Source organism: Rhamphochromis sp. 'chilingali' (genome assembly GCF_963969265.1).
Source record: "Rhamphochromis sp. 'chilingali' genome assembly, chromosome: 7".
NCBI classification, from domain to species: Eukaryota; Metazoa; Chordata; class Actinopteri; order Cichliformes; family Cichlidae; genus Rhamphochromis; species Rhamphochromis sp. 'chilingali'.
In genome coordinates this window covers 23,482,138-23,508,499 of record NC_137934.1, presented here as the reverse complement: position 1 = coordinate 23,508,499, position 26,362 = coordinate 23,482,138, and the positions used below count along the sequence as shown (strand labels likewise).

Here is a 26,362-nt window from a genome sequence, read left to right as displayed (position 1 = left end):
ACTGTCAAATATGGTGGTGGCAGCATCATGCTCTGGGGATGCTTCTCTTCAGCAGGGACAGGGAAGCTGGTCAAAGTTGATGGGAAGATGGATGGAGCCAAATACAGGGCAATCTTGGAAGAAAACCTCTTGGAGTCTGCAAAAGACTTGAGACTGGGGCGGAGGTTCACCTTCCAGCAGGACAATGACTCTAAACATAAAGCCAGGGCAACAATGGAACGGTTTAAAACAAAACATATCCATGTGTTAGAATGGCCCAGTCAAAGTTCAGATCTAAATCCAATCAAGAATCTGTGGCAAGATCTGAAAACTGTTGTTCACAAACACTGTCCATCTAATCTGACTGAGCTGGAGCTGTTTTGTAAAGAAGAATGGGCAAGGATTTCATTCTCTAGATGTGCAAAGCTGGTAGAGACATACCCTAAAAGACTGGCAGCTGTAATTGCAGCAAAAGGTGGTTCTACAAAGTATGGACTCAGGGGGCTGAATAATTACACACACCCCACTTTTCAGTTATTTATTTGTAAAAGATGTTTGGAATCATGTATGATTTTTGTTTCACTTCTCACGTGTTCACCACTTTGTGTTGGTCTTTCACGTGGAATTCCAATAAAATTGATTCATGTTTGTGGCTGTAATGTGACAAAATGTGGAAAAGTTCAAGGGGGCCGAATACTTTTGCAAGCCACTATAAGTGTGACCAGATGACAAGCTGAATGTGACACAAGGAAAGTAAACATGAAGACAGAGAGGATGAGACACTGAAATATGGTCACAGCTCCCAGATCCAATGGCCATGACAAATAACAAATGATGAAGATCGATACAGTGAAAAATATAAAAAACACTATTTGTATTTCAGCTCGCAGTGAGAATCTTTACTGTTGTCTTTCATGTTAGTTTCTCCTTCTCTGCTCTTAGCTTTACTGAGTGCATCTCCTCACACATGGAGTTTAGCAGACTGAGACACAAGAAAAGAAATAATATAGCAACATTTTTATTTTATGTGACTCTCTCTGATCAAACAAAACTAGAGTCACTAGAGTCAATGGGAAATTAATAGATGACGGATGAGCAAGCTAAGCAACACTAAAAAGAGCAGAGAGAGACATGATAAACACAGTGAAGCTCACAAAGAACAAATCAGACTACAGAGTTCATCTAATTAGTTCATCTCAAAGTCTATAATTAGCAATGAGTGGATGTTATTTTGAACTGCAGTTACAATCTGGGTTGTACATATGTACACATTTACAGATAAAACAAGCATGTAAAAACCTAAGTATCCAAAATAATTTAAACATAAAATGAATAATTTATTTATGACATCAGAAAGTACTGACGGGAACAAGAGAGACAGAGAGAGAGAGAGCATATTTCTCCCATATTATCTTCTCTACACTGTTAACCTTTTAAATCCAGAATCAAATTTAAAGTCATTCAGGCCTTATCTTATCTTAAAGACCTTGTAGTATTATATCACCCCAAATGACCATTTTAGTCATTAGTTATTATTCATCTCTGTCTCTCTCTCTCAAAGTGTGTCTTATGTCCTGTCCACCCCTCTCTGATCCTGATCCTCCTCTAGTTTATTGATTGTTGACATCAATACACTTCTTTCCTTTTATTTCAGTTCTCTCAGACGACCAAGTAAGAGCATGTTCTACATTATACTTAGGAATATATATGCAGAATATACACTAATTAACTTTTTTTAAATAAGAACTTGATGATGGAGTACAACAGCACAAGAGTCTACTATACGGGATTCACAGCATATTCAACTGAAGCAGCAAAATGGTGGAACAAAGATCCCTTTGATGCACTAACAAGAGCAGCTGAAAGGAAACTGTTGTGTACGACCATGTTAGACCTTATCCAATTTGTATGTAAGAGACTTGTTAAATTTTTAAATGAAATGTTGAATGTAGTTTTAATGCTGTGAACACACAGAACGTTTTACATTAAAAAATAGACCACAGACGTCCGTTACTCTGACGTGATGCCTGACGGTGACTGGTACTACCAGACTCATTCTTACCTTAGTCTGAGAGCTGCTCTCCTCAGCTCCCAGAATGTAGATTACATCCTAAGGTTTTAAAAACTGAGCTTAAATAAATGATTAGCGGTAATAAAAGCCGAGTGAGGTCAACAGTGATCACTGACTGTTTTAGGAGCTTTTTGAGATTAAATAGAAGAAAATACAAAACATTAAACATGTTAACAACACAAAAGCCATATTAAATGCAGACTACTTTAGACCCGGAAGTAGGATTCGTCACGTCATCACTTAACGACCGGATAAAGTTTACTTTGACTTCAGCAGCAAGCAGGCGCACCGAGGGCTCTCACGCTCACTTTTCGCATATAGAATTTCGAAAAAACATCGGTGCAGATTATAAGTCTGTATCATAATGTCTGGTGTTTTCGTGTTTGTTGGTTTGTTTTTATTTTGTTTTAATTTGAGAGTTGGTTATTAGATGCCACTCCAGCCAGCCAGAGAATCCCCCGCCGCCCCGCCCTTTCCTCCCTGTGCCGCAAGCAGCAGGCGCACCTCGCAAACGGAGGGCACCCTGCAGCAAATGGCCGTAAGAACACCGATGGGTGCCTATGCCATCCCCAAAATGTGCTGGCATGATGTCGGGACAGCATGAGTGCGAGCAACTTTTTTTTGCCAATGCCCGTGATGCCGCCCCCCACCACGATGCTGCCCTGGGCAACCACCCATGTCGCCCATATCAAAAACCGCTACTGAATTCAAGTGTTCCAATCAAATATCTGTGAAAGGATCGCTCGCCCTCAGGAGATGAGTGAGCTCCAGTGTGGTACTATGACAGGATGAAGCTTTTGTAAAAAGTCCCGTTGAGACATTTCCTTGATACCAAATATTCCACAGTCAGCTGTCCGTGGTGTTATATCAGCGTGCACTGTAGAGCAGTGGTTAAAGACCTAAAATCTTGTTAGGATGCCAAAATGGTTAAGGCAGGAATGCTTGTCCTGTTGGACCTCAGCTCAGCATCTGATACCACTGACCACAATATTTTACTACAGAAAACACATTGCAGCTAGGTATTGGCTGGCCCTCCCTGAGTCTTGCTCTTTAAGTTGCTTGAAGATGTGTCACCTCTCATCTGAGAAGCTTCTTCTCTTCTAAGGTCAAATGGTGGAGAGCAGGGGCGGAGCGTGGGGGTGGCTTACTGGGCTTAAGCCTGGGTCTTTTTGTCAGAAGCCCGGGGTCTTTTGGAGTGTAATTTTTTCATAGTTAGATGCCTGGCTGACAACCGTATAAAACAAAAAGTGCAAGCAATATTCGAAGCACATAGTGCACACTATGGGAATTTACGGCTGTGCGTGAATCCCCCCTGATATTGGTATGATCCGAGCTCAGGCACTAAGCGACTGAGCGAGAGGGCGGGGCAGCTGCTGCCTGTGAGTGCACTGTTGGAGAAACGGAGCCAGCCATACTAAGGAGAGCTTAAGTTTGACCAGGTACCAAAGCAAATCATTCGTACCGTACAAATAATGTAAATATGACGGTGCATCACGAAAGATTGATATCAAACTGATCACTTGACCAATATTACGTTACTTGCTGTTCAAGTGAATCAACAAATGGTGAAATGAAAAGCCGAACAAATGCTATTTTTTTTAGAGAGTCTTAGCTTACGTGTGTTTATTTCATATTTTCAGTTCTTACCCTCCCCGACTAAATCGGTTTCAGTTATGTACTGAAATATAAGAATGGACATTAGAGGCTTCTTTCAAAGAAAAAACTCAGGTAAATGTTATTTTATATATTATGCTTTGTATGTTGTTCAGTATATTTCTATGCAAAACAAGAGGGATTTCAGTACACAGCAGGATATTCACATTTGTAACCAGATATTTACATACACTTTAGGGAGAAAACATTTTGTTTTAGATAAATATTGAAACATCTTTTGAATTAGTTAAATGTCAGAATAAAGAGAGACAGAGCTGTCTATTTTTTTTATCACTTTGATCAAAATTAGGAGTACATGTACACTAAGTTTATTGTTAATTAATAAGAAAACTCCAGATGATTCCATTCTGAGCTGAAGAAGCTTCTGATAGGTTAGTAGAGTCCATGTGAGTAAATTGGTGGCACAGCTGTGGATGCATATAAGGAAAAACACAGAGCCTGTTTCTGTGACATGGGAAAATCAAGAGATATCAACCAAAACAACAGGAAGAGAATCGTGGAGCTCCATAAGTGTGGCTCAGTTTGAATACAATTTGGTGCCATTTGTAATTAAGAAATACAGATAGTTTCTCTCTTTACTCTTAAAGTTAACAAATATGTTTTTTTATATTTAATCTAAAAAAATAAACATTTAGTCTGATTTGATGTTACAATTAAAAAGGTGTTTGTTTTGATCTGAAGAGTAAATATCTGGTTTCAACTGTATATTTGATCAGAAACGGCCCTAACCAATCTGGTGCCCTAGGCAAGATTTTAGGTGGCGCCCCCCTACATCAGCAGTGTAGTGTAATGTTGTAACAAATAATATTTCTATTAAATAAGCTTTACTTTGCATTTTAATTAGTGTGGGATTATTTTTTGTATTTAGAAATAATAGTACCAACTTTTTTTCTTTTTTTTTTCAACATTTGTGGCACTGGCCCCCTGATGGACGGCGCCCTTAGCATTTGCCTATACGGCCTATGCCACGGGCCGGCCCTGTATTTGATGATTGTCAGCACAAAGAGGGAGAGAGAGGAACAGAGAGGGAGAGAGAGGAACAGAGAGGGAGAGAGAGGAGAATGAGGACAGAACAGAGGTGGAACAAGAGCAGGTGAGACACACATGTTAGTCAAATGGTTGTTTACCAAAAGTATCACCGTATCATAGGTACTCATGTATCTCGTACCTAATGTTTCTTTTTAGGTTTGCTATTTTTCAAATTCTATATTTATTAAGTTATGCAGGCTTGTTTGCACAACAAGGCTAAATAATTATATAAACTTTTCTCAATCTAAATAGTGGACTTTGGTAGAATTAAAAAAACAAGTGTAGTGCAGGTCTATGGTGATTTTTAGTGCTACTATCATCTGGTTCTGTCTTGGTTAAGTCCTCAGTAGTCCTGATTTTGAACTGTTGTAGTCCTGTTTTAATTCAGGATCAGTTCTGGGTAGGGATGGGTACCGGTGCACCGGTTCTGACATAAACGGTAGTAACCAGACCGAAAAGCAGCGCACATTTCGGTGCTTTATTTCGGTGCTTTTTTTTCCTGAGCTGTGATACACTTCTAGCCAATCATTTTACGTTTCCGAGGATAGTAGGCGGGTCCAGGTATCTACGTTCTTTTAGAGCAGAGCTACAGATTAAAAATGTCCAAGGCGAAGCGGTCAAAAGTCTGGCTGTACTTCACAGAAAAATATGCAAACTCAGCAGCCTGCAACAAGTGCTTTAAGCTGATACTGTGATACTGTCAAAGGAGGTAACACCTCAAATCCGATGAAACACCTGGCGACGCATAGCGGGTTTTTTTAAAAGCCCAGAAATGCGCCGTATGATAGCTTGCTGCGAGACCTCACACCGAGCGCATCTACTGTGCGTGGGTTGCCTGTTATCTGACCCGGAGTTAGCAATATCCCCAAAAACCCCGAAGAGGAGAGTCCTGGCCCCTAGCCCTGCCAGTGTAGCAGAAATGATGAGGATGATGATGCAGCAGCAGCTGTTCTTCTCTGCGTGAGTAGCTTAATGTTCGTGTGTAATTTACGTTGAGTAGGCTAACCACGTTATTACATTAATGCATGTAAGGTGAACCAGCAAACATCATCATAGCTACATGCGGCTGTCTTCTTGTTTGATGGCAGATACTCCCTTCACCCTGGCCAAAAAGGCTAAAATGACCAAAGAAAAAGTGGAAAACAGTTAAACATGAGAGGTTTTGGAGAAAGTTTGTGTTTTTTCCATTGATTAAGCACTGCTTCCAGCCAAGAGTGATACCATATATGCCCCATAGCTGCAGAAAAGGCTAACATTGTTATCTTTTTACAAAAAACCAGCTGAACATGAGAGGTTTTTGGACCAATTTTGTGTTCTCCATTCTTTAAGCACCGGTTTGAGCACCGTTTGAGCACCGGCACCGTTTCAAAAGTACAGATTTGGCACCGGTATCGGATAAAACCTAAACGATACCCATCCCTAGTTCTGGGTCTGGTTGAATTGGGGTTTAGTCCTCGTGTCTTGATACAGCCCTGATTTTGTTCTGCCTTGCTGCTTAATTAAAAACCTAGTTTAAGGTGTCCTGCATATGTGATATATATTTTTCCCTATATGAAGTCATTCTTTTTTGAACAAAACTCAAAACAGAGCCAATTACAGAGCCTACTTGAAAGATGGCGCTGGAGTGACGACAGCCTTTCCAAGTAGCTCTGCAACACCGCACCTTTTTCTTAACTTTAACTTTTTTTAGACTAGGCTTTCAAACTTTATTTCACCTTCCTCTAGTTACTCTACTTATACCTCTTAGATATAGCGATACAAGATGGATAATGCACTTTTTAAAACTTCTGGAACCAGCTCCTTCATCTATTCGAGAGCCGAGCTACTGGCACTAAGAACAAAGGGACAGACCGGCATGCGACACAACATCCCGGCTGAAATAAAGAGGAGCTACAGAGGCTGCAAAGCTGGAGCGAGGAGAGCGGATCACCGGAGGCGATTCAAACCATCAATCCCAACAGTGATCATGGGCAACGTGAACTCGCTACAGAATAAGATTGATGAACTGTGCGCTCTGAACAACCACAGACTATACCGTGAGTGCAGCTTGTTTATCTTCACGGAGACGTGGCTAACCGAGCTAACGCCGCAGGCTAACGTAGACCTATGCGGTTTCACATCCGTGAGAGTCGATAGGGACACGCAGGCCAGCGGAAAAAGCAGAGGTGGGGGACTCATTGTCTACGTTAACAACAGATACTGTAACCCTGTACACGTCTCCGGACCTGGAGCTGCTAGCTGTTAGCTTGCGGCCATATTATCTACCTCGGGAGTTCAGTCATGTGATCTGTGTGTGTGTTTACATCCCTCCAAGGGCCGACGCAGCAGCTGCCTGTGAGAAAATACACACAGTCACAGCAAGACTTCAGACACAAAACCCCGAGGCTTTCATTATTATACCTGGAGACTTTAATCATGCCACACTGGATTCTACTCTGGCTGCTTTTCACCAGTTTGTGAATTGTCCCACAAGGAGCAACAGGACAATTGACCTACTGTATGCCAATGTGAGAGATGCATACAGAGCCACCCCCCTCCCCCCACTAGGGAAGTCAGACCACAACCTGGTTTACCTACAGCCACAATACACACCCCTCGTCCAAAGGCAGCCTGTCACAACGCGCTCCATCCGGAGATGGACCCCAGAAAAGGAGGATGCTCTCAGAGACTGCTATGACACCACAGACTGGGATGTGCTTCTGAGCCCACTTGGTGAGGACATAGAGGGGGCAACACACTGTCTTACAGACTACCTCAACTTTTGTGTGGACACGGTCGCCCCTGCTAAGATGGTACGGTGTTATCCTAATAACAAACCGTGGGTAACACAGGAAGTCAAAGCTGTCTTCAACATGAAGAAGAAGGCTTTCAGGAGCAAAGTGAAGGAGGAGATGAAAGCAGCACAGCAGGAGGTGAAACGCTGCCTGAGGGAAGCAAAGGACACCTACAGGAGGAAAGTGGAGCAGAAGTTGGAGAGGAACAATATGAGGGAGGTCTGGAATGGTGTGAAAACCATCACAGGCCACAACACCAAGAAAAGCACAGTGGGGGGACTGTGGAGAAGGCAAACGAACTCAACAACTTCTTCAACAGGTTTGACCAGCCCACAACCCCCCCACCCTCACCTTCACTACAGAGTCCAATCCCCACTCTCCTACCTCCCTCGCTTCCCCCCCTTCCTGACACTAAGTCACCCCCCTCCTCCAATCCCTCTCTCAGCAGCAAGACATCTCCCCCCCCCCCCCTCCTCCAAAACATCTCCCAGTATCACAGTGGATCAGGTCAGGAGACAACTGAGGAAGCTTCGCCCCAGAAAGGCAGCAGGCCCAGACAAGGTGTGTCCTAGGATGCTAAGGCGTGTGCTGCTGAACTTGGGGAGCCGCTACAACGAGTCTTCAATCTCAGTCTGCGACTGGGGAGAGTGCCCGCCCTATGGAAGACATCCTGCATCGTCCCGGTCCCCAAAAGGAACCGGCCCAATGAGCTGAATGACTTCCGACCGGTGGCACTGACGTCACATCTTATGAAGACTCTAGAGCGGCTCTTCCTCAACCTCCTCCAACCACAGGTACAACATGCCCAGGACCCACTACAGTTTGCATACAAGGCGGGTGTCGGAGTGCAGGATGCCATCCTGTACCTCCTGCATAGAGCCCACTCGCACCTGGATGGGGGAAAAGGCACGGTCAGGATCCTGTTTCTTGACTTTTCCAGTGCCTTTAATACCATCCGGCCCTGTAAGATAAGATAAGACCCACCACTGTAGTGTCGTCCGCAAACTCCAACATCATTGTGAAGTTTGCGGACGACACTACAGTGGTGGGTCTTATCACCAACAGTGATGAGACAGCTTACAGGGAGGAGGTCAGCGCCCTGACCCACTGGTGTCAAGACAACCATCTCACCCTCAACGTCGCAAAGACAAAGGAGTTGATAGTGGACTTCCGGAGGTGCAGAGAAGTACACACCCCCATCACCATCAACGGCGCTGCTGTGGAGAGAGTGAGCAGCTTCCGGTTCCTTGGTGTACATCTGGCTGAGGATCTTACGTGGTCAGTACACACAAACAAAACAGTGAAGAAGGCGCAGCAGCGCCTCTTCTTTCTCAGGAGACTGAAAAGATTCGGCATGAGCCCCCGCATCCTCAGGACCTTCTATCACTGTGCCATTGAGAGCATCCTCACTGGATGCATCACCACCTGGTATGGCAACAGCACCGCCTACAACTGCAAAGCTCTCCAGCGAGTAGTGCGGTGCTCTGAACGGATAATTGGAGGTGAGCTTCCCTCCCTCCAAGACATCTACAGGAAGCGGTGCCTGAGGAAAGCGGGGAGGATCATCAAGGACTCCAGTCACCCCAGCCATAAACTGTTCAGACTACTTCCCTCAGGAAGGAGGTTCTGCAGCATCCGGTCCCGTACCAGCAGACTGAGAGACAGCTTTTTCCATCAGGCCATCAGACTGCTGAACACGTCATAGACACCTCAGCTTCACTACTGGAACTTTAACATTATGCACTCCATACTGTACAGTAACGCCACTGTTTTGCACATGTCTCACTCTGTATGTTTTATTTTATATATTTTATTTATTGTTTACTCTATTTAATTTGTAAAATATGTGTACACACACACACACACGTAGAAAAATATTTAGTATACACATCCAGAAATGCATATACTATTATATATTGTACATATATTTATTAGTTTCAGATGTAGCCATTCTTGTATTTTGCTTGTTTACATTATTGTATTTTGCACAACTCTGTTGCTTGTGAAGCTCGCACACAAGAATTTCACTCACATGTGCTGTACCAATGTACCTGCACATGTGATGTGACAATAAAAAGTGATTTGATTTGATTTGATTTGTATGCTTCACGAAAAACTGAACAGGATGGAGGTGGACCCCTGCCTGGTGGCTTGGATCTCCGACTACCTCACCGACAGACCACAGTATGTCAGGCTGAAGGACATCACGTCTGACACTGTGGTCAGCAGCACAGGAGCACCACAGGGAACTGTGCTGTCCCCTCTTCTCTTCACCCTGTACACCTCTGACTTCTGCTACAACTCTGAATTATGCCACATTCAGAAGTTTGCAGATGACACAGCCATCATGGGGTGTATCTGGGATGATCAGGAAGAGGAGAACAGAAGTCTGGTGAGGAACTTTGTCGCATGGAGTCACACAAACCACCTTCAACTCAACACCTCAAAGGCTAAGGAACTGGTTGTGGACTTCGGGAGGTCCAGAGAAGGTCCACTGCCGGTTCAGATAGAGGGGGAGGAGGTGGAGGTGGTCAACAAGTACAAGTACCTCGGGCTGTGGGTGGACAATAAACTGAACTGGTCATGCAACACAGAGCACCTATGAAAAAGCCCAAAGCTGACTGTACTTCCTCAGGAGGCTGAGGTCTTTTAACATCTGCAGGAAGCTCCTGAGGATGTTTTACCAGTCGGTGGTTGCTGGAGTACTTTTCTATGCTGTGGTGTGCTGGGGGAGCAGCACAGCAAAGAAGGACTCATCCAGGCTGGAGAAACTGATCAGGAAGGCTGGCTCTGTGGTCGGCATGAAGCTGGACACTCTGGTGACAGTGGCAGAGAAAAGGACACTAAAAAAGCTGCTGGACATTATGAACAATGCTGGGCATCCTCTGCACACGGCCATTAACAACCAGAAGAGTCTGTTCAGTGACAGGTTGCTTCTCCCCAAGACAAGAACTAACAGACTTAAAAACTCCTTTGTCCCACACGCCATCAGACTGTTTAACTCCTCTCTGGAGGGGAGAGGGAGGGGAAACAGGAGGACAAAGGAGGGGGGAACAACTAAGCTGTAGTGCCTCTTCACCTCACTGTGCAATACCTTTGTGCAATACTTTTGTAAATAGTCAATGGTGCAATAGACCTCAATACTCGAAATGTGCAATTCACTTGTATTTTAATTTTTATTCCTATTTATTCTATTTATCCCCTTCGTATATTTTATTTATATTTGTTTCTGTATTTATATATATGTGTGTGTGTGTGTGTGTATATATATATATAATATTCTGTAACTCTGTAACTTCTGTCGGTGCTGTGCTTTTGAAAACTCTTATCTTATCTCTATTAATCTTTCAGTCATTTCTAACCCCCCCCCCCCCCCCCCCCCCAAAAAAAATAAAAAATAAAAAATCCCACATGCATACTACCCTTTAGGGCTAAGCCCTGGGTGTTTCAAACGTCTGGCTCCGCCTCTGGTGGAGAGTCCCAGATTTAAGCCTTATGGGAGTGTCCCCCAAGAGGGACAATGGACCTCCTAATGATCCTACCTAATCACACGAGCCAAAGTGTGAAAATGGGTTTCGGGGGAACTTCTTGTGAAACCTATCCACCCTATCATGTGATTTCCTGACGTCAAATGGCCCAGGATGTGAGTGGGCGTTAAGGCGTCTGGGAGGGATCTCGAAACTGGATTATAGATGGCAGACAGTTGGTGTCATAAGCCACCGCCTCTGTTCAAAGATGGTTGTTCACAGTGGACATGGATGGCTTCTTTCACTCCACTTTCAAACCATCTGTCCTCTCTGTCCAAAATGAACAACTTAAACAGAAGTCCAACTTAAAGAAGTCCAGACACGTTTCTTCCCAAGCTCCTTAGACAATCACATGAATATTTGTTTGCTCTTAAATTGTATTGTGGCCAAAATTACAAAAATGTTGTTGTCATTTAAATACGTGTGGAGCCTGACTGTATGTTGTGAAACATAAAAAGTAACTTGAAAGTTAGCAGAACTTGTTTGCTCTTGATTTTAAAATGCCATGCCAGGTGGCAGCATTTAACTAAATACAGTAATTAGGATTGATGACACAGCCATCATGGGGTGTATCTGGGATGATCAGGAAGAGGAGAACAGAAGTCTGGTGAGGAACTTTGTCGCATGGAGTCACACAAACCACCTTCAACTCAACACCTCAAAGGCTAAGGAACTGGTTGTGGACTTGGGGAAGTCCAGAGAAGGTCCACTGCCGGTTCAGATAGAGGGGGTGGAGGTGGATTGTGGGTTAAACGTTCCTGGGGTGTTGGCTCTCCCTGTGCCCAGTGGCTTTTCCTCCTCACCTAGAATTTATTATAAGAACAACGAGCAGGCAGATCAATGATTCTGCTTCACCTGCAAAAGCTTCAAAACTCTTCTTAGGGTTGCCAGCCGTCCCTTAAAATATGGAATTGTGGTATCGCAAGAAATAAGTGGTTATATAAATATATGAGTATACATAATAGTTATTATTCATAGATACCTACATCCTAAGTTCCTGTTATTCTTCTGAAAGAAACAGAATGAATGTGTTGTTACAATGGTAATGCCAGGAGAGGCAGTATTAGTTCTGTGTTACATTAATGTGTAAGGAAGTGGAAGAAGTGTGTGTCCTGTAGGAGGCAGTAGAAAATGGATGCTCATGTTCTGTACATGCCCTGAAAGAAAGGTTCAGTAAACTAGTGCAACGATACTCCGGTATAAGGCTCAGTTATTGTATTTTTATTTTTTGAAGATGCAACATCTTTTTGGCGACGAGGACATTTAGGGGGAAGGAGTTTGGGCGATCGGACTGAAAGAAAAGAGAAGAAAATAAAGTGATGGAGTCGGCTACAGGTTTGGCTAGCTTTTCAAAGAATGCAAAAGTTTTCGGCTGGAAATAGAAGGCAGTGACCTCAAAGCGGAAATGGCTACAATTGGCACGCTAGTAGCGTTCGATCCAAAGAATCAGACTTGGGATGAGTATACGGAAATACTCGAGCAGTTTTTCGCAGCTAACGGGATCGACGATGCAGAGAAACAAAGAGCGATATTAATAAGTGTCGTCGGAGCAGCGACGTACAGCTTGATGCGAAACCTTCTCAGCCCGGCCAAGCCCAAAGACAAAACCTTCCAAGAGCTGGTGCTTCTGATGAAAAATCACTTCGATCCGAAGCCCAGTGAAATTGTGCAAAGGTGATGAAGTGTTTTGAGAGGCTCATGAAACCCTTCATCAGTTCCTTCCTCCCTCCTGACTTCGACTCACTGCAGTTTGCATATCGGACAAACAGATCCACCGGAGACGCTGTAGCACAGGTCCTGCATACCACACTGAGCCATCTAGATGAGGGATGTGGAAATTATGTGAGAATGCTGTTCATAGATTACAGCTCAGCTTTCAACACCATAGTGCCCCACACCCTCTCGGGTAAGCTCCAAGATCTGGGATTTAGTACATCTTTGTGCAGGTGGATTTATAGCTTCCTGACCGCGAGGCCACAGTCAGTGAGAATAGGGGATGTGTACTCCCATACACTCTCACTGAACATAGGGGCTCCCCAGGGATGTGTATTGAGCCCCCTTCTCTACTCCCTTTACACCGCGGACTGCACGGCCAGACACCCCACTAATTCCATTGTGAAGTTTGCTGATGACACAGTGGTAGTGGGACTCATCTCCAGGAATGACGAGAGGGCCTACCGGAGTGAGGTGGATGGACTAGCAAAGTGGTGTGAGGCAAATCACCTCTCCTTGAACATCAGCAAAACAAAGGAGATGGTGATCGACTTTAGAAGACAGAGAGGTGAGAAAACTCACACCCCAATTCAGATCAATGGAACCCCTGTGGAGAGAGTCTCCAACTTCAAATACCTCGGTGTTCACATCAACGAGGACCTCACTTGGAGCACACATACGGAATTCCTTATTAGTAAAGGCAGACAGCGCCTCTATCACCTGAGGCGTCTAAAGAGGTTTAAGATCTCCAAGAACATACAGAGGAGATTCTACACTGGTGTCATTGAGAGCATTTTGTGCAACAACATCATGGTGTGGTACGGGAACTGCACAGTACAGCAACAGAAAGCCCTGCAGAGGGTTGTGCGCACAGCTGAACGCACTATGGGAACACCTCTACCAGCACTGCAGGACATCTACGCTGAAAGGTGCAGATCCCGGGCCATCAGGATCACTAGGGACTCCAGCCATCTAGCCCATAAATTGTTCAGGCTGCTGAGGTCAGGGAAACGCCTCTGTAGCCTGAAAACAAGAACAGAAAGGTTCAGGAGGAGTTTCTACCCACAAACAGTGAGACTCCTCAACCAAAAACGCAAACCGGATAATATGCTGGACAATCTCACACATAGTACATAATTCGCACTTTACTTTTTTTTTCTTTCCTGAATCTTATCTTATCCTATCTTATTTTATCATATTATATACATTTGTACTTATGTAAATATGTATATTTTTATAGTTTTTTCTCTTAGTTTAGGTAAAAGTTTTTTCTAGTATGTTTCTCACAGTCGGGGGGGAGTATTTTTTAGCCAGGAAAAACATTTCACTGTATGTTGTACTAGCTATAACTACATGTGACAAATAAATAAAGAATTGTAACTAGATTGTAGATTGTAACTATGGCAACACGTTACAACAGATGTTGAGAGATAGGATCGTCTGCGGAATTAAGGATGACCGAATTCAGAGACGTCTCTTGTCAGAAATAGATCTCACTTTTGACAAGGCTCTGTCAATTGCAGTAGCCATGGAGACTGCAAATAAAAATGCACAGGACCTGCAGACCTCAGGGGCATCAGCAAAATGTTTCAGTCTCACTAGAGGACAACAGGAGAGTCGTACCTTTAAAGCAGAAAATAAAGAGTGTTATCGTTGCAAAGGAACCAAGCACACAGCAGCAGACTGTAAGTACAAACAAGAAAAATATCATGCTTGTGGTAAAGTGGGACACACAGCTAGAGCTTGTAAAAGCAAGGCTAAACTGAACCAGAAAAAGTATGGATCGACATATGTAAAGAAAGAAAAAAAGCAGAGTTCACACTACAGTACTCACAATGTGGGCGAGAAAGCAGATAACAACAAAACTGATAGCTCTGAAGATGACTCTTTCATGTTGAACTGTGTCAAGTGCAGTCAAGGGCACAAAAGAAAACTGTTCAAGTTAGGGCGTGGCAGTGTGGTACACTTAAGAAGAGTAGACCCCTACACTGTGGATATGCAAATTGATGGGAAAAAGGTGAACTTTGAAATAGACACTGGATGTTGCCTAACAGTCATGAACGAAGCAACATTCAGAGAAACAGGGAAAGACAGCAAGCCCCCCAGCCTGCAGCCCATCAAAATCAAGCTCGAAACTTATACAGGGGATCCTGTTAAGGTGATTGGTGCAACACGAGTCAGCGTCAAATACAAGCAGCAGAAAAAACATCTGCCCCTGGTGGTGGTCGAAGGCGACGGCCCCAGCTTGCTAGGTCGAGCTTGGCTCGAGGAAATTAAATTGGACTGGGGTGAAGTGAAAAACAGTCCTAACAACAGGAAGCTGCACCAAGTCAAAACAACAGAGAAAACACTTCAGCAAGTGTTAAGTAAACATGAGAATGTGTTCAAAGAGGAGTTGGGCACCCTGAAAGGAATGAAAGCTGCTATTCATGTGAAAAGTGATGCCACCCCACGCTTCTTCCGTCCGCGTTCTGTCCCCTTTGCTATGCGAGCAAAAGTCGACGAGGAAATAGACCGACTGTTGAAAGAAGGCATCATCTCGCCAGTGAAATATGCTGAATGGGCGGCACCAGTAGTGCCACTCCTGAAGCCCACAGGGACAATAAGACTGTGTGGGGATTACAAGCTTACTGTAAATACCGTGGCTTCACTGGAGCAGTACCCCATACCCAGAATGGAGGACTTGTTTGCCACACTGTCCGGGGGTAAGCAGTTCTCAAAATTAGACATGAGCCACGCTTACCAGCAAATCCTCTTGGATGACGAATCGAAAAAGTACGTGACAGTAAACACATCTCGGGGGCTGTTCACGTATAATAGATTGCCTTTTGGAGTGGCCTCTGCTCCAGCAATATTCCAGAGGACCATGGAAAGTCTTTTGAAGGGGATACCTCATGTAGCGGTGTATTTAGATGACATCTTAGTGACTGGAGTGGATGAAGTAAGCCATCTACAGAACCTGGATGAGGTGTTGACCCGGTTGGAGGAAGCTGGGTTGAGGTTAAAGAGGTGCAAGTGTGCCTTCATGCAAGAGAAAGTGGAGTACTTGGGGCACATAGTGGACGCCCAGGGGCTCCACCCAGTGGAAAACAAAGTTAAAGCAATCATGGACGCACCTACCCCCACAAATGTCACTGAACTGAAAGCATACTTAGGTTTGCTAAATTACTACAACAAATTCCTTCCAAACCTGGCAACCCTGTTGGCACCCTTACATGAACTTTTGAGACACGAGGTACGGTGGACATGGCAAAAGAGACAAGAGGAAGCATTGCAGAAATCTAAGAACCTGTTGAACTCAGCAGAGGTGTTAGTTCATTATTCTGCTGACCGTGAGTTGGTTCTCTCATGTGATGCATCCCCATACGGCGTAGGCGCCGTATTGTCACATAAGATGGAGGATGGAAGCGAGAGACCTTTGGGGTTCATGTCACGCACACTCTCTCCTGCTGAGAAAAAGTATTCTCAGCTTGACAAAGAAGGTCTAGCTGTGATATTTGGCATCACGAAATTTCACAAATACTTGTATGGCCGAGTTTTCACGATTTACACAGATCATAAACCCCTAATCTCACTGTTCAATGAAAAGAAGCCTATACCTCAGATGGGCTCACCAAGAGTACAAAGATGGGCCGTGACATTGAGTGCTTACGAGTACAACATCATGAAAACGCAGATGCGCTCAGCCGGTTGCCGGTACCAGACTCAGCACCTGAGCAAGAGATGGCTGAGCAGGTTTTGATGATGGATGTATTGGATGACACATTAGTGGAAACTGCACAGATTAAACGATGGACAGCTAAGGATGTCTTGTTGTCGCAAGTCCACGAGTACACCTTAAAAGGCTGGCCAACTGAGACCGATGCCTGTTTAAAGCCGTATTGACAGAGAAAGCTGGAACTGAGTGTGAGGGATGGTTGCGTGCTCTGGGGAGCCCGAGTAATTATTCCCACCAAAGGCCGAGACAAAATATTGAAACTCCTGCACCAGACTCATACAGGCATGTCGAAGATGAAAGGCTTGGCAAGGTCGTATGTATGGTGGCCAGGGATGGATGAGAACATTGAAAGAGAAGTGCAGGCATGTGAGGAGTGTCAGAAACACTCCAAGTCACCACCTACTGCACCATTAGACCCTTGGGAGTGGCCGGAGTCACCATGGTCCAGAATCCATGTGGACTATGCAGGGCCTTTCCTCGGGGAGATGTTTCTAATCATTGTGGATGCTCATTCCAAGTGGATGGACATTTACCCTGTGAAATCCTCTACATCACAGGTAACTATAGAGAAACTGCGCCAGAGTTTCAGTGTGTTTGGACTACCTAAAATGTTAGTTTCAGACAACGGAACATGTTTCACAAGTGCTGAATTTGAGTCATTCATGAAGCAGAATGGAATTGACCATGTAAGATCAGCACCTTTCCACCCTTCTTCAAATGGGCTGGCTGAGAGGGCGGTCCAGACCTTTAAGGAGGGGATGAAGAAAGTCAAAGGTGATACCTTGCAAACCAGACTGTCCCGATTTCTGTTCAGTTATCGCATCACACCGCATGCCACTACTGGTTTATCACCTGCAGAGTTGATGATGTCACGGAGACTCAGATCAGTTTTGGACTTGCTCATGCCTGATGTGAAAACAAAAGTGCAGCACAAACAATTGAAACAGAAAGAAAATCATGACACCAAGAAAAGCCTGAGAAGTTTCACACCAGGAGACAAGGTCTTCATCAGAAACTACTCCTATGGCCCGAAGTGGATTCCCGCAGTCATTGTGAGAGCATCGGGTCCAGTGTCTTACATTGTTACCATTGGATCAGGTCAAACTGTGAAGCGGCACGTGGATCAGGTGAGAGCAAGAGTGGCTGACACTGTTCCCAGTACACCAGACAGGGAGGTGGAGCCATTGCTTGACAAAGAATCAGTGCCTGAGTGCTGCTTGCCATTGGAGTTGGACACATCGCCACAACCTCTGGCAATGGAGTTGCCTTATGCTCCGGAGACTCCAGCTCCCGGAGACTCCTCAGTGACACCCGTGTTGCGACGTTCCCAGAGAGAGAGACGTCCACCAGAGACTTTAAAGGACTTTGTTAGGTAGTGTGAGATCTTCCAGAAATAGAGCAACAATGCGCTCTGATCTCACAGGAAGGACGTACCTTCCTAGTTAGAAAAAAAAAAAAAGAAACATGGAAACCTATGTACAGTTGTATGGTTGTATGGTTACCTTAATTACATGTTGATTGCTTGTTAAGCATTCTTTAGATAAACAGTTATTTTGTAAGTCAAGGGAGTTGTTGACTTAAGGGGGGAGGAGATGTGGTATCGCAAGAAATAAGTGGTTATATAAATATATGAGTATACATAATAGTTATTATTCATAGATACCTACATCCTAAGTTCCTGTTATTCTTCTGAAAGAAACAGAATGAATGTGTTGTTACAATGGTAATGCCAGGAGAGGCAGTATTAGTTCTGTGTTACATTAATGTGTAAGGAAGTGGAAGAAGTGTGTTTCCTGTAGGAGGCAGTAGAAAATGGATGCTCATGTTCTGTACATGCCCTGAAAGAAAGGTTCAGTAAACCAGTGCAACGATACTCCGGTGTAAGGCTCAGTTATTGTATTTTTATTTTTTGAAGATGCAACAGGAATCGTCCCGTATTTAGAAACAAAAGTACACGTCCCGTATTGAGCTAATAAGGGACGCACTTTGTCCCGTAATACAGTGAGAATCAAAAGTAGTCTATAACTTTTAATGGAATTAACGCTTTGTTTGAAAACATAATTCCCAGCCCCTCTCCTGCTTTGTGACCAATGAGCTGACAGCACACTTATGACAATTCGAGTATGACAATTCAGATTACCGCTCATCTCATTGGTCGAGGAAAGGTCGCTTCCGGAGAAAATACCGGAAGACAACAGGTGACCACAACAACAAGCATGGCCAACAGGGGAACAAACGCCGACACTGCGGTGCAAGTCTTGGATGACAGTACACCTAAAGCTGGGCAGACACTGTGCGATTTTTTCAGTCGCGTTATTCAGCTCCTGCTCAAACTGCACGATTGACTCGCAGGGGTTAGAAGTTCATAGGTCACGATGTAGGTCTCACACTATACGGCCCAATGCTCTGATGCGACCTGAGTGCTCACACTGTGCGTCCATAAAATGAAGGTTATAACAGAAAATCTGTCGCTCTCTCTCTCCCTCTCTGTCTTTCACTCACACAGACACACACACCACCACCATCAACTTTGCTAAATTGCTAATGAAAAACATTGATCAGGCAGCTGTGATTGAGCAGCGATGTAAATCCAACTATTTTCACGGTTGTTGTGGTCGTGATAATTTTGTGATGCCACATTGAAAAGGCTCGGATGAGCTTTCCAAAGTTCTACAAGTTGTGCCTCCGTCGCTTGTGTCCAGATCACACGCTGCACAGCCGTGCTGCTCCGTCTTTTTCACCGACGTTTACGTGTTTGCGCGTGAGCAGTGTGAGCGGCTGCGGTGAGACCCTCACGAGCGATTGATGATCGGGAGCTGGTCGAGGTGTTAATCGCTTCTCGTTACCCCACGTATACTACACGACGCACGATGAAGGCCAAAATCGGTCCGATCACCAAATCGGTCGCACGACTCAAAAATCGTCTCAAAATGGGCCAAAAACCGCACAGTGTAAGCCCAGCATTAGAGCAGCAATGTTTGTTCCCCTCAGAGAAAGGGAAGAATGGGAAAAGGAAAACACCTGGCTGGAAAAAGTTAATATGGGCATGTGCAGTGAATATCAGCGCTATGTGGCCAGAAGTGTGATAATATAACTTATTTTGTGTAATAAACAACTGCAAGGATAGATGATTACTACAAATTGATGACTAATACATAAAAGTAATACATAGATGAATAATGATGATGAGTAAGATGCGTAATCATGGGAACAAGTGGGTTTACAAACAGGAGCAGCTGATTAGCATTAGAAAAGCTGAAATAATACCTCAGCTGAAGCCAGTTGTACTAAATGCACTAAATGTGCACTGTTACAAGAATGTTTTTCTTTCTATTATTTTCTATTATTTTAAGTTAAGCAGGACAGAGTTCTTTTAAAGAAAGAATTACTTATATTCTCAAAAGTTAAGCATGACAGGCTTCTGTTTAAGAAGGAGACCTGTTTTACTGTGTTAATGTTGTCATTTTGAGCTAAAAATAAATGGCTAAATGATCACTTGTTTCACATGTGTTCATATCACAAAGAATAGAATATGCATCTACTTAAATCAACTTCAAGTCAAATGGTTAAAAAAAATAATTTCACACAAAAAAAAGAGAGCTAGAAAAATCACCACACTGGGAAGGGTGAAGACAACTGGGTTGCCTGGCCCTGGCAACGAGGTGTCCCTTATTTATTTTTCAGGGAGTTGGCAACCCTATTCTTGTGCCACGCTTGTAAAGATTATGAATTAGAGCTTATGGAGGATGAGTAGACTCAACTTTAGCCATCAACACTTACCATCTGTTGTATCTGCTAAGCTCATGTACTCCCATTATTTTATATTACACAATTACCTAAATTTGTATCACATATATATGTATATATATGTGATATATATATATATGTGATATATATTATGTTTGATCCTATATTGCACACAGATATGCATTGTAGGATAGCTTTGGATTTAGACTCAGATACTAACAGCCATAAGAAGAGAGAAGCCTTCTTCTCTGACGAATGTGTGAGAGGGATCATCTGCCAGGACTGGTGATGTCACCACAAGGTATAAAACTTTAGTTCTTACTTGTCTAGAGAACAACAGGGCTATGAATTCTGGTGTTAGGGAATGTCCAAAAAGGTGCAGAAGAAGAAACATGAGTCAGACATAGTGTAACAGCTGTTGGATTGTTAGTACTTGACCACTAGGCGGAGCTCTTGTAATGATAATGTAATTTGAATTAACGCATTTTATTTTGTATGTTTTATTTTTATGTTGAGCATGCTAACATTTAAGGTAAGGCCAGAGGCCACTTCCTGTTTTGGGAAAAAAAGGTCAAAGAAGCTGCTCATGGTGACAGTCGAGATGTGTGAATGCCAAAGAAGCGATAACAAGTCCTAAGCTCAAAATACACTGGTTTGTCCACTTGCAGGCCAAAGTGGTATGTTTGTTTATATTTTGTGAATTTTATATTGCAATATGTTTAAAGGCTGGAATGTAATTTTCTTGTACAATTGTAATCACCAGTTCTACGGTGTACCTGTGTATGTTTAGAGAAGCACAGTAAACATAAGTAAAGAAGAACTCTCGTGTCTCTCGTGTATGTGTACAAGCCGGCATACACAGGGTCTAAAGTCTCCAACTGCTGACCAATCATGTTAACATTCTGGTTTTACCACACGCAATAAAAGTCTTTACTGCCTGAGTATAGCAGCATTTTGTCTCTGAGCCAGAGAGACGGAGGTCCACGGCACCATGTAAAACTAATTTGAAATTCTAAATGTTTAATTATAAATTGTGAAAACTGATAATTTGGGCATTTTTGGCTTCGCTCTCATAAAAACCCAACAGTATCCACACTGAATGTGTTCATTTGGATTTGATTTTTTGCTCAATAAACTGTATTTATCTTAGTTTAAGCTGTTCAGCAAGTTCTACTTGACTCTTCCCCTCCTCCTGTTCTCTTCCCAGCAACATTTATATGATTTGTTTAACAATGAGGAAGTTGTCTTGTATCAGCGTCAACTTTGATACTAAAGACAAGGCAGAACACCGAGAAGTACAGACTGAATATGTTCCTTAAAACCATAATTATTTTGTCTACAGCAGCCTGCGTCGAGGCTGAAGGTAGGTATCATTATTTCCCATTACTGGTTAATCCGTAAACTTTCATCTTGTAAGCTGTGTTTATGATTTATTGTTTTTGTAATTTAGAATATATTAACACTGTGTTTTTAACTGTGTTGTCACTTGATCCTAGGAAGTCATACACTTTGTCACATCTATGGATGTTTTGACTCAAGTGATACTCAAATCTGTGCAGCATTCGATGGTGATGACGTATACTATGCAGACTTTAAAAAAGATCTTCTGATTTGGGAGAGCAAAATTCCCGTAAGTTTTCATTTACCCGACGCCTACAAATATGCAGTATTATATCGAAGTATGTGCAAAAATGACATCTACAGATGGAAGCCAGACAAGTCTGTAATAAAGAAAAAAGGTCAGTGAAACTCACTGTTATGTTTCCTGTTCAGTTTTCACTGTTTATGCTGCAAGTTTTTTAGATCTTTTTTTTTAAACGAGAAAGTTGAATTTAAGAAAATCATGTGTTCATTTAATTTAGAACCACCAGAATTCATCATCTACCCCAGAGATGAAGTGATAACAGGGGAAGATAATACCCTCATCTGCTTCATCAACCACTTCTTTCCTCCTTCGATCAACATTAAGTGGACCAAGAATGATGTAGAAGTAACAGTGGAAGACCCTTTCATCAAAACTTTGTCCAATCCTGATGGGACTGCTTATGTTTTGTCCTACTTCAACTTTGTGCCAGAGAAAGGAGACATCTACAGTTGCACTGTGGAACATGAATTGCTGGACGAGCCTCAGACCAAGTTTTGGGGTGAGAACAAAGAAGCTTCAGATATTTTAGCACATATATTACGATTTAATGTCTAGAATTCATCATTTCTTTCTGCTGTCCTCTGCAGAGGTTGAAACAGATGAGCTCAGCAAAGGTCCAGCTGTCTTCTGTGGACTTGGCCTGAGTCTTGGATTGATTGGAGTTTTCATAGGAACCTACTTTTTTTTTAAAGCAGGGAAATCTGGTCCCACTGGTTGAGATGTATACTACATATTTTATAGAGCTCAGATTGCATAGTCCTTGGTTTGTTTCCAGCAGGCATAACTTTCATCTGTGTTTACTGAGAAACCTGAACTGTCTCTTATTTTCATTCCTTGTGTAATGGCTCATATGCTGTGTTAAAATTACCAGCGACAATTGACATTTTCCATTATGAATACACTAGTCCCACAGATTTAAGTCTTTCTAGTTAAAAAATAAAGCAGTAGTTCTTTGGCTGATGTGTCAGTGTTTCTATAATAAAACTCTTTCATACTATTAATACTGTGCAGTAAAGCTGAACGGTGATACCAGCACTTTTCACACGACACTTTTAGATGTGACACGCTGCAGCACATTTTTGGTTCTTAGCATTAGTGCAGAGCTTGAAGTTTGCATTACTGGTATTCTAGCGCTGAAATATGCCTCACTAATGATCCATAACTCTAAAATCATATTAGGTGCATTATGCCAAGTAGAATGAGAAAAAAGACTTAATTGTGGGGTTCTTTTTTTTCAACTGAAATAAAATAAAAACCAGACTAGAAAAAAGAATGTATCCATAAACGAATTAAACACATTGTTGCTGAGACGTCTACCTGATTGTAAGTCATCACACTTCATAAGTATTATTAATTACTACACTATTATTTACACAGATGTGAAAACTAAGTTTAAAAAATATATAAATAAACCAATACAAGTGAAAACATTCTGGAAAATAGTTTTTAAGAAGTTTGTATAGTTGCAGAGATTATTTAGGTGCCTTATTTTTGCGACAGAATATGAGGTTTTGTTATACAGTTCACTTTACCGACAAGAAAATTTCAGTAATGTTTTTCACAAGAGCTGTTATAAAAGTGAAAGCATATCTGTAGGCTGAATTCTGTAATCTATTTTAAGCTCTAAACATTCATTTGCTGCTAGAGTCGGGTTCTTTATATGAATTTTTCATCTGCTTATCATCCATTTACAAAATCTAACAGAACTTAATTAACCAACATGTCAAATCTTTATAATTTATGCACATTTAATCTACAGTTCAAAACATTCTTCTTTACAGTCTCAACATAAAATGCTCCCACATCTCTCTACTGTTTCTGATTGTCAAACAACAGTTTGATTGTCCACAGAAGTCACTTCATCTAGTATTAGTGCACAAACAAGAGCTAGCTAAACAAAGGAGCAAAGTCATAATCATTATCAGTTATTGTCATAAATGTAATGGATAGAGGGAGTTTCCACTGAGTGTTTTACTGTTATATCAGCCTATCTGCTTTCGCTTCCTCGTTTTGGTGAACATATAAATGCTGCAGATTAAGTCATCTTCCTGAATCGTCGTACAACACACATGCAACATGTACACTCGTAAGCTTATCCTGTTTGTGGCTGCCTCTCTTTTCAGTCCAGGTGAGCTGCAAAGGTCTTCTGTTTGAACAAATCAGTGAAATATTAAATTCGAATTATTATGTTTAACGTCAGTACATTTCTTTCTTTTTGTTTCAGTTCTCACAGATGAAGACTTTTACCAAGTGAGAGCATGCTGTACATTCAAAGGGCCACACTTTGAAAAAACCGAGTACATATTAACTAGTATTTTTAATAAGAACTTGATGATGGAGTACAACAGCACAAGAGGCAACTGGACGGGATTCACAGCGTATTCAATTGAAACAGCAAAATGGTGGAACAGTGATCCCTTTGATGCACTAACAAGAAAGATTGAAAGGAAACTGTTGTGTACGGACACATCAGACCTCATCCAATCCATATGTAAGAGATTTGTTTCTTAATAATGTTTTAAAATGTTGAATGGAGTTTTGATGCCGTGAAATTTTTACATCAAATATTTTTCTGATAATTTTTGATGACATAAGATTATTATATTTATTTTACTGTAAATAAAAATAGTACTTCATTTGTTTTGCTCAGTTGCATGACATTACAGTTGATTTCCAAGTATGCCATAATTGACAACGATTCTACGATACATTACATATATTTAAGGAATACATCTGTTCACAGAGGAGGTGTATTAATGTATTTTTCTTAATCATAAGCATTGAACTTGTGTTTTTTTAGATAATCTGACAACTATACCCACTGTCAGACTAAAATCAGTGAAAAGGCCTAATGGCGAGCACGCATCTACGCTTGTGTGCAGTGCCTACAACTTTTATCCAAAACAAATCAGAATGATGTGGATGAGGAACGGCCAGGAGGTGACCACAGATGTCAGTTACTCTGACGTGATGCCTGATGGTGACTGGTACTACCAGACTCATTCCTACCTGGAGTACATCCCAACTTCAGCAGAAAAAATTGCCTGTATGGTCGAACACCTTGGTCTCTCCGAGCCGATGTTTGTGGTCTGGGGTAAGTTTGCTGCTGTGATGCCAATTAAAGGTAGAGAGATAAAACTGAAGCTGCATAATTACGAGTTTCACTTTTATCTCACTGTTTCAGACCCCTCCCTCCCAGTGGAACAACGAACTCAGATAGCTGTTGGACTGTGCGGACTCGTGACTGGATTTGTTATTGCAATATCTGGAATCATCTACTATAATAAGAAGTCTGCTGCATACATCACTGTGTGTCAAAGTAAGGAGTTTGTTAGAAGTGTACATAACATAACATATTCTGATCTAAGACTGAAAGCCTCGGTGTGCCCAGCACTCAGTAACTTTCATGACTTTGTCTCTTTAACCTTCTGTTTTCAAGAGAATCCTTAAAAAATCCTGTTCCTATTCTTACTACAGTGCATATCATTATTAAGTAGATCTGTTGCCTCATCATCATCATCATTTTTTTCTATGCTGCTCTTGCTGTGTTCATAAATTGGGCCTTTTCTGTGGTTGCAACAATATTAAGTTTTGCTAACTTAGTAAATCTGACCAATAGAGTTGTTAAAATGATAAATATGCTCTTCTTTTTAACAGGACAAGTGTTCATTCCTGTGGAATCCCTTCCTGAAGCTGGAGCAACTTAACAGCCTGAGCAAACAGGCTCAAAAATACAGGCACGCTCCATCCAAGGTGCCCCAAATATCACAGCTCTTTGAATAACGATGTCTGTTGTGAGTGACTGGAGTGACCGGGGCTTTGCATTTTTTACCTACGGGACAGAGGATACATTTGTAATGTAGTTAATACTCTTATACAGTATAGTAATATAATTTTATAGAAAAATGATTACACTGTATCTACTGCCATTAACCCTCATTAAGCAGTAAACCCTGTGAGTTAACCAGTGGTGAAAGTGGAAAAGTAGAAAAACCCTGGAATAATAGGATGGTTCAAAAGCTACCCACAGTATGCACACCCACATGGTACCTTCCTAGCAATTAAGTAAGAGAATGATTATCTCCAACTATATAGAACCAACTAACATTTTGTTTATTAATCTGAATACCCTGAAATTTTATGATTTAGTTGAATATAAAATGGCACAGATAATGTATAAAGCACAAAATAACTTGCTTTGCCACAGTACTCAGAAGCTGTTTAAAGTCAGAGAAAGTCAATATGGGAACAGGTTTCTTTAAAAAACACACAAACAAGATAAGGACAAACATAAAGCAAATATGTGTTTCTAGAGGAGTTAACTTGTGGAATAGTTATGACAGTGATTTAAAAAGGTGTAGTTCATTTTCCTTGTTTAAAAACATGTTTAAAAATAGAGTATTAGAAAAATATATAAATCAAGAATGAAAAGAGCAATAATAATAATAATAATAATAATAATACTGAAACTCTTGGTTGTTTTGC

General features: G+C 42.1%; 2 protein-coding genes across 2 annotated transcripts; both read left to right on the top strand.

Annotated features, from left to right (window-relative positions):
* Positions 1 to 21,540: 21,540 nt before the first annotated feature.
* Positions 21,541 to 22,595, top strand: LOC308399891 (H-2 class II histocompatibility antigen, A-Q alpha chain-like; the record flags this gene model as incomplete). The annotated part of the gene is made up of 4 exons (XM_080887307.1): positions 21,541 to 21,595; positions 21,729 to 21,971; positions 22,095 to 22,376; positions 22,465 to 22,595. The coding sequence occupies 4 exons, from the start codon at positions 21,541 to 21,543 to the stop codon at positions 22,593 to 22,595; spliced, it is 711 nt and encodes a 236-aa protein (XP_080743433.1).
* Positions 22,596 to 23,953: 1,358 nt separating this feature from the next.
* LOC308400334 (class II histocompatibility antigen, B-L beta chain-like) lies at positions 23,954 to 25,584 on the top strand (the record flags this gene model as incomplete). The annotated part of the gene is made up of 5 exons (XM_080887982.1): positions 23,954 to 24,005; positions 24,102 to 24,368; positions 24,678 to 24,971; positions 25,062 to 25,196; positions 25,535 to 25,584. 5 exons carry the CDS (start codon positions 23,954 to 23,956, stop codon positions 25,582 to 25,584), a joined length of 798 nt encoding a protein of 265 aa, XP_080744108.1.
* Positions 25,585 to 26,362: the final 778 nt, after the last annotated feature.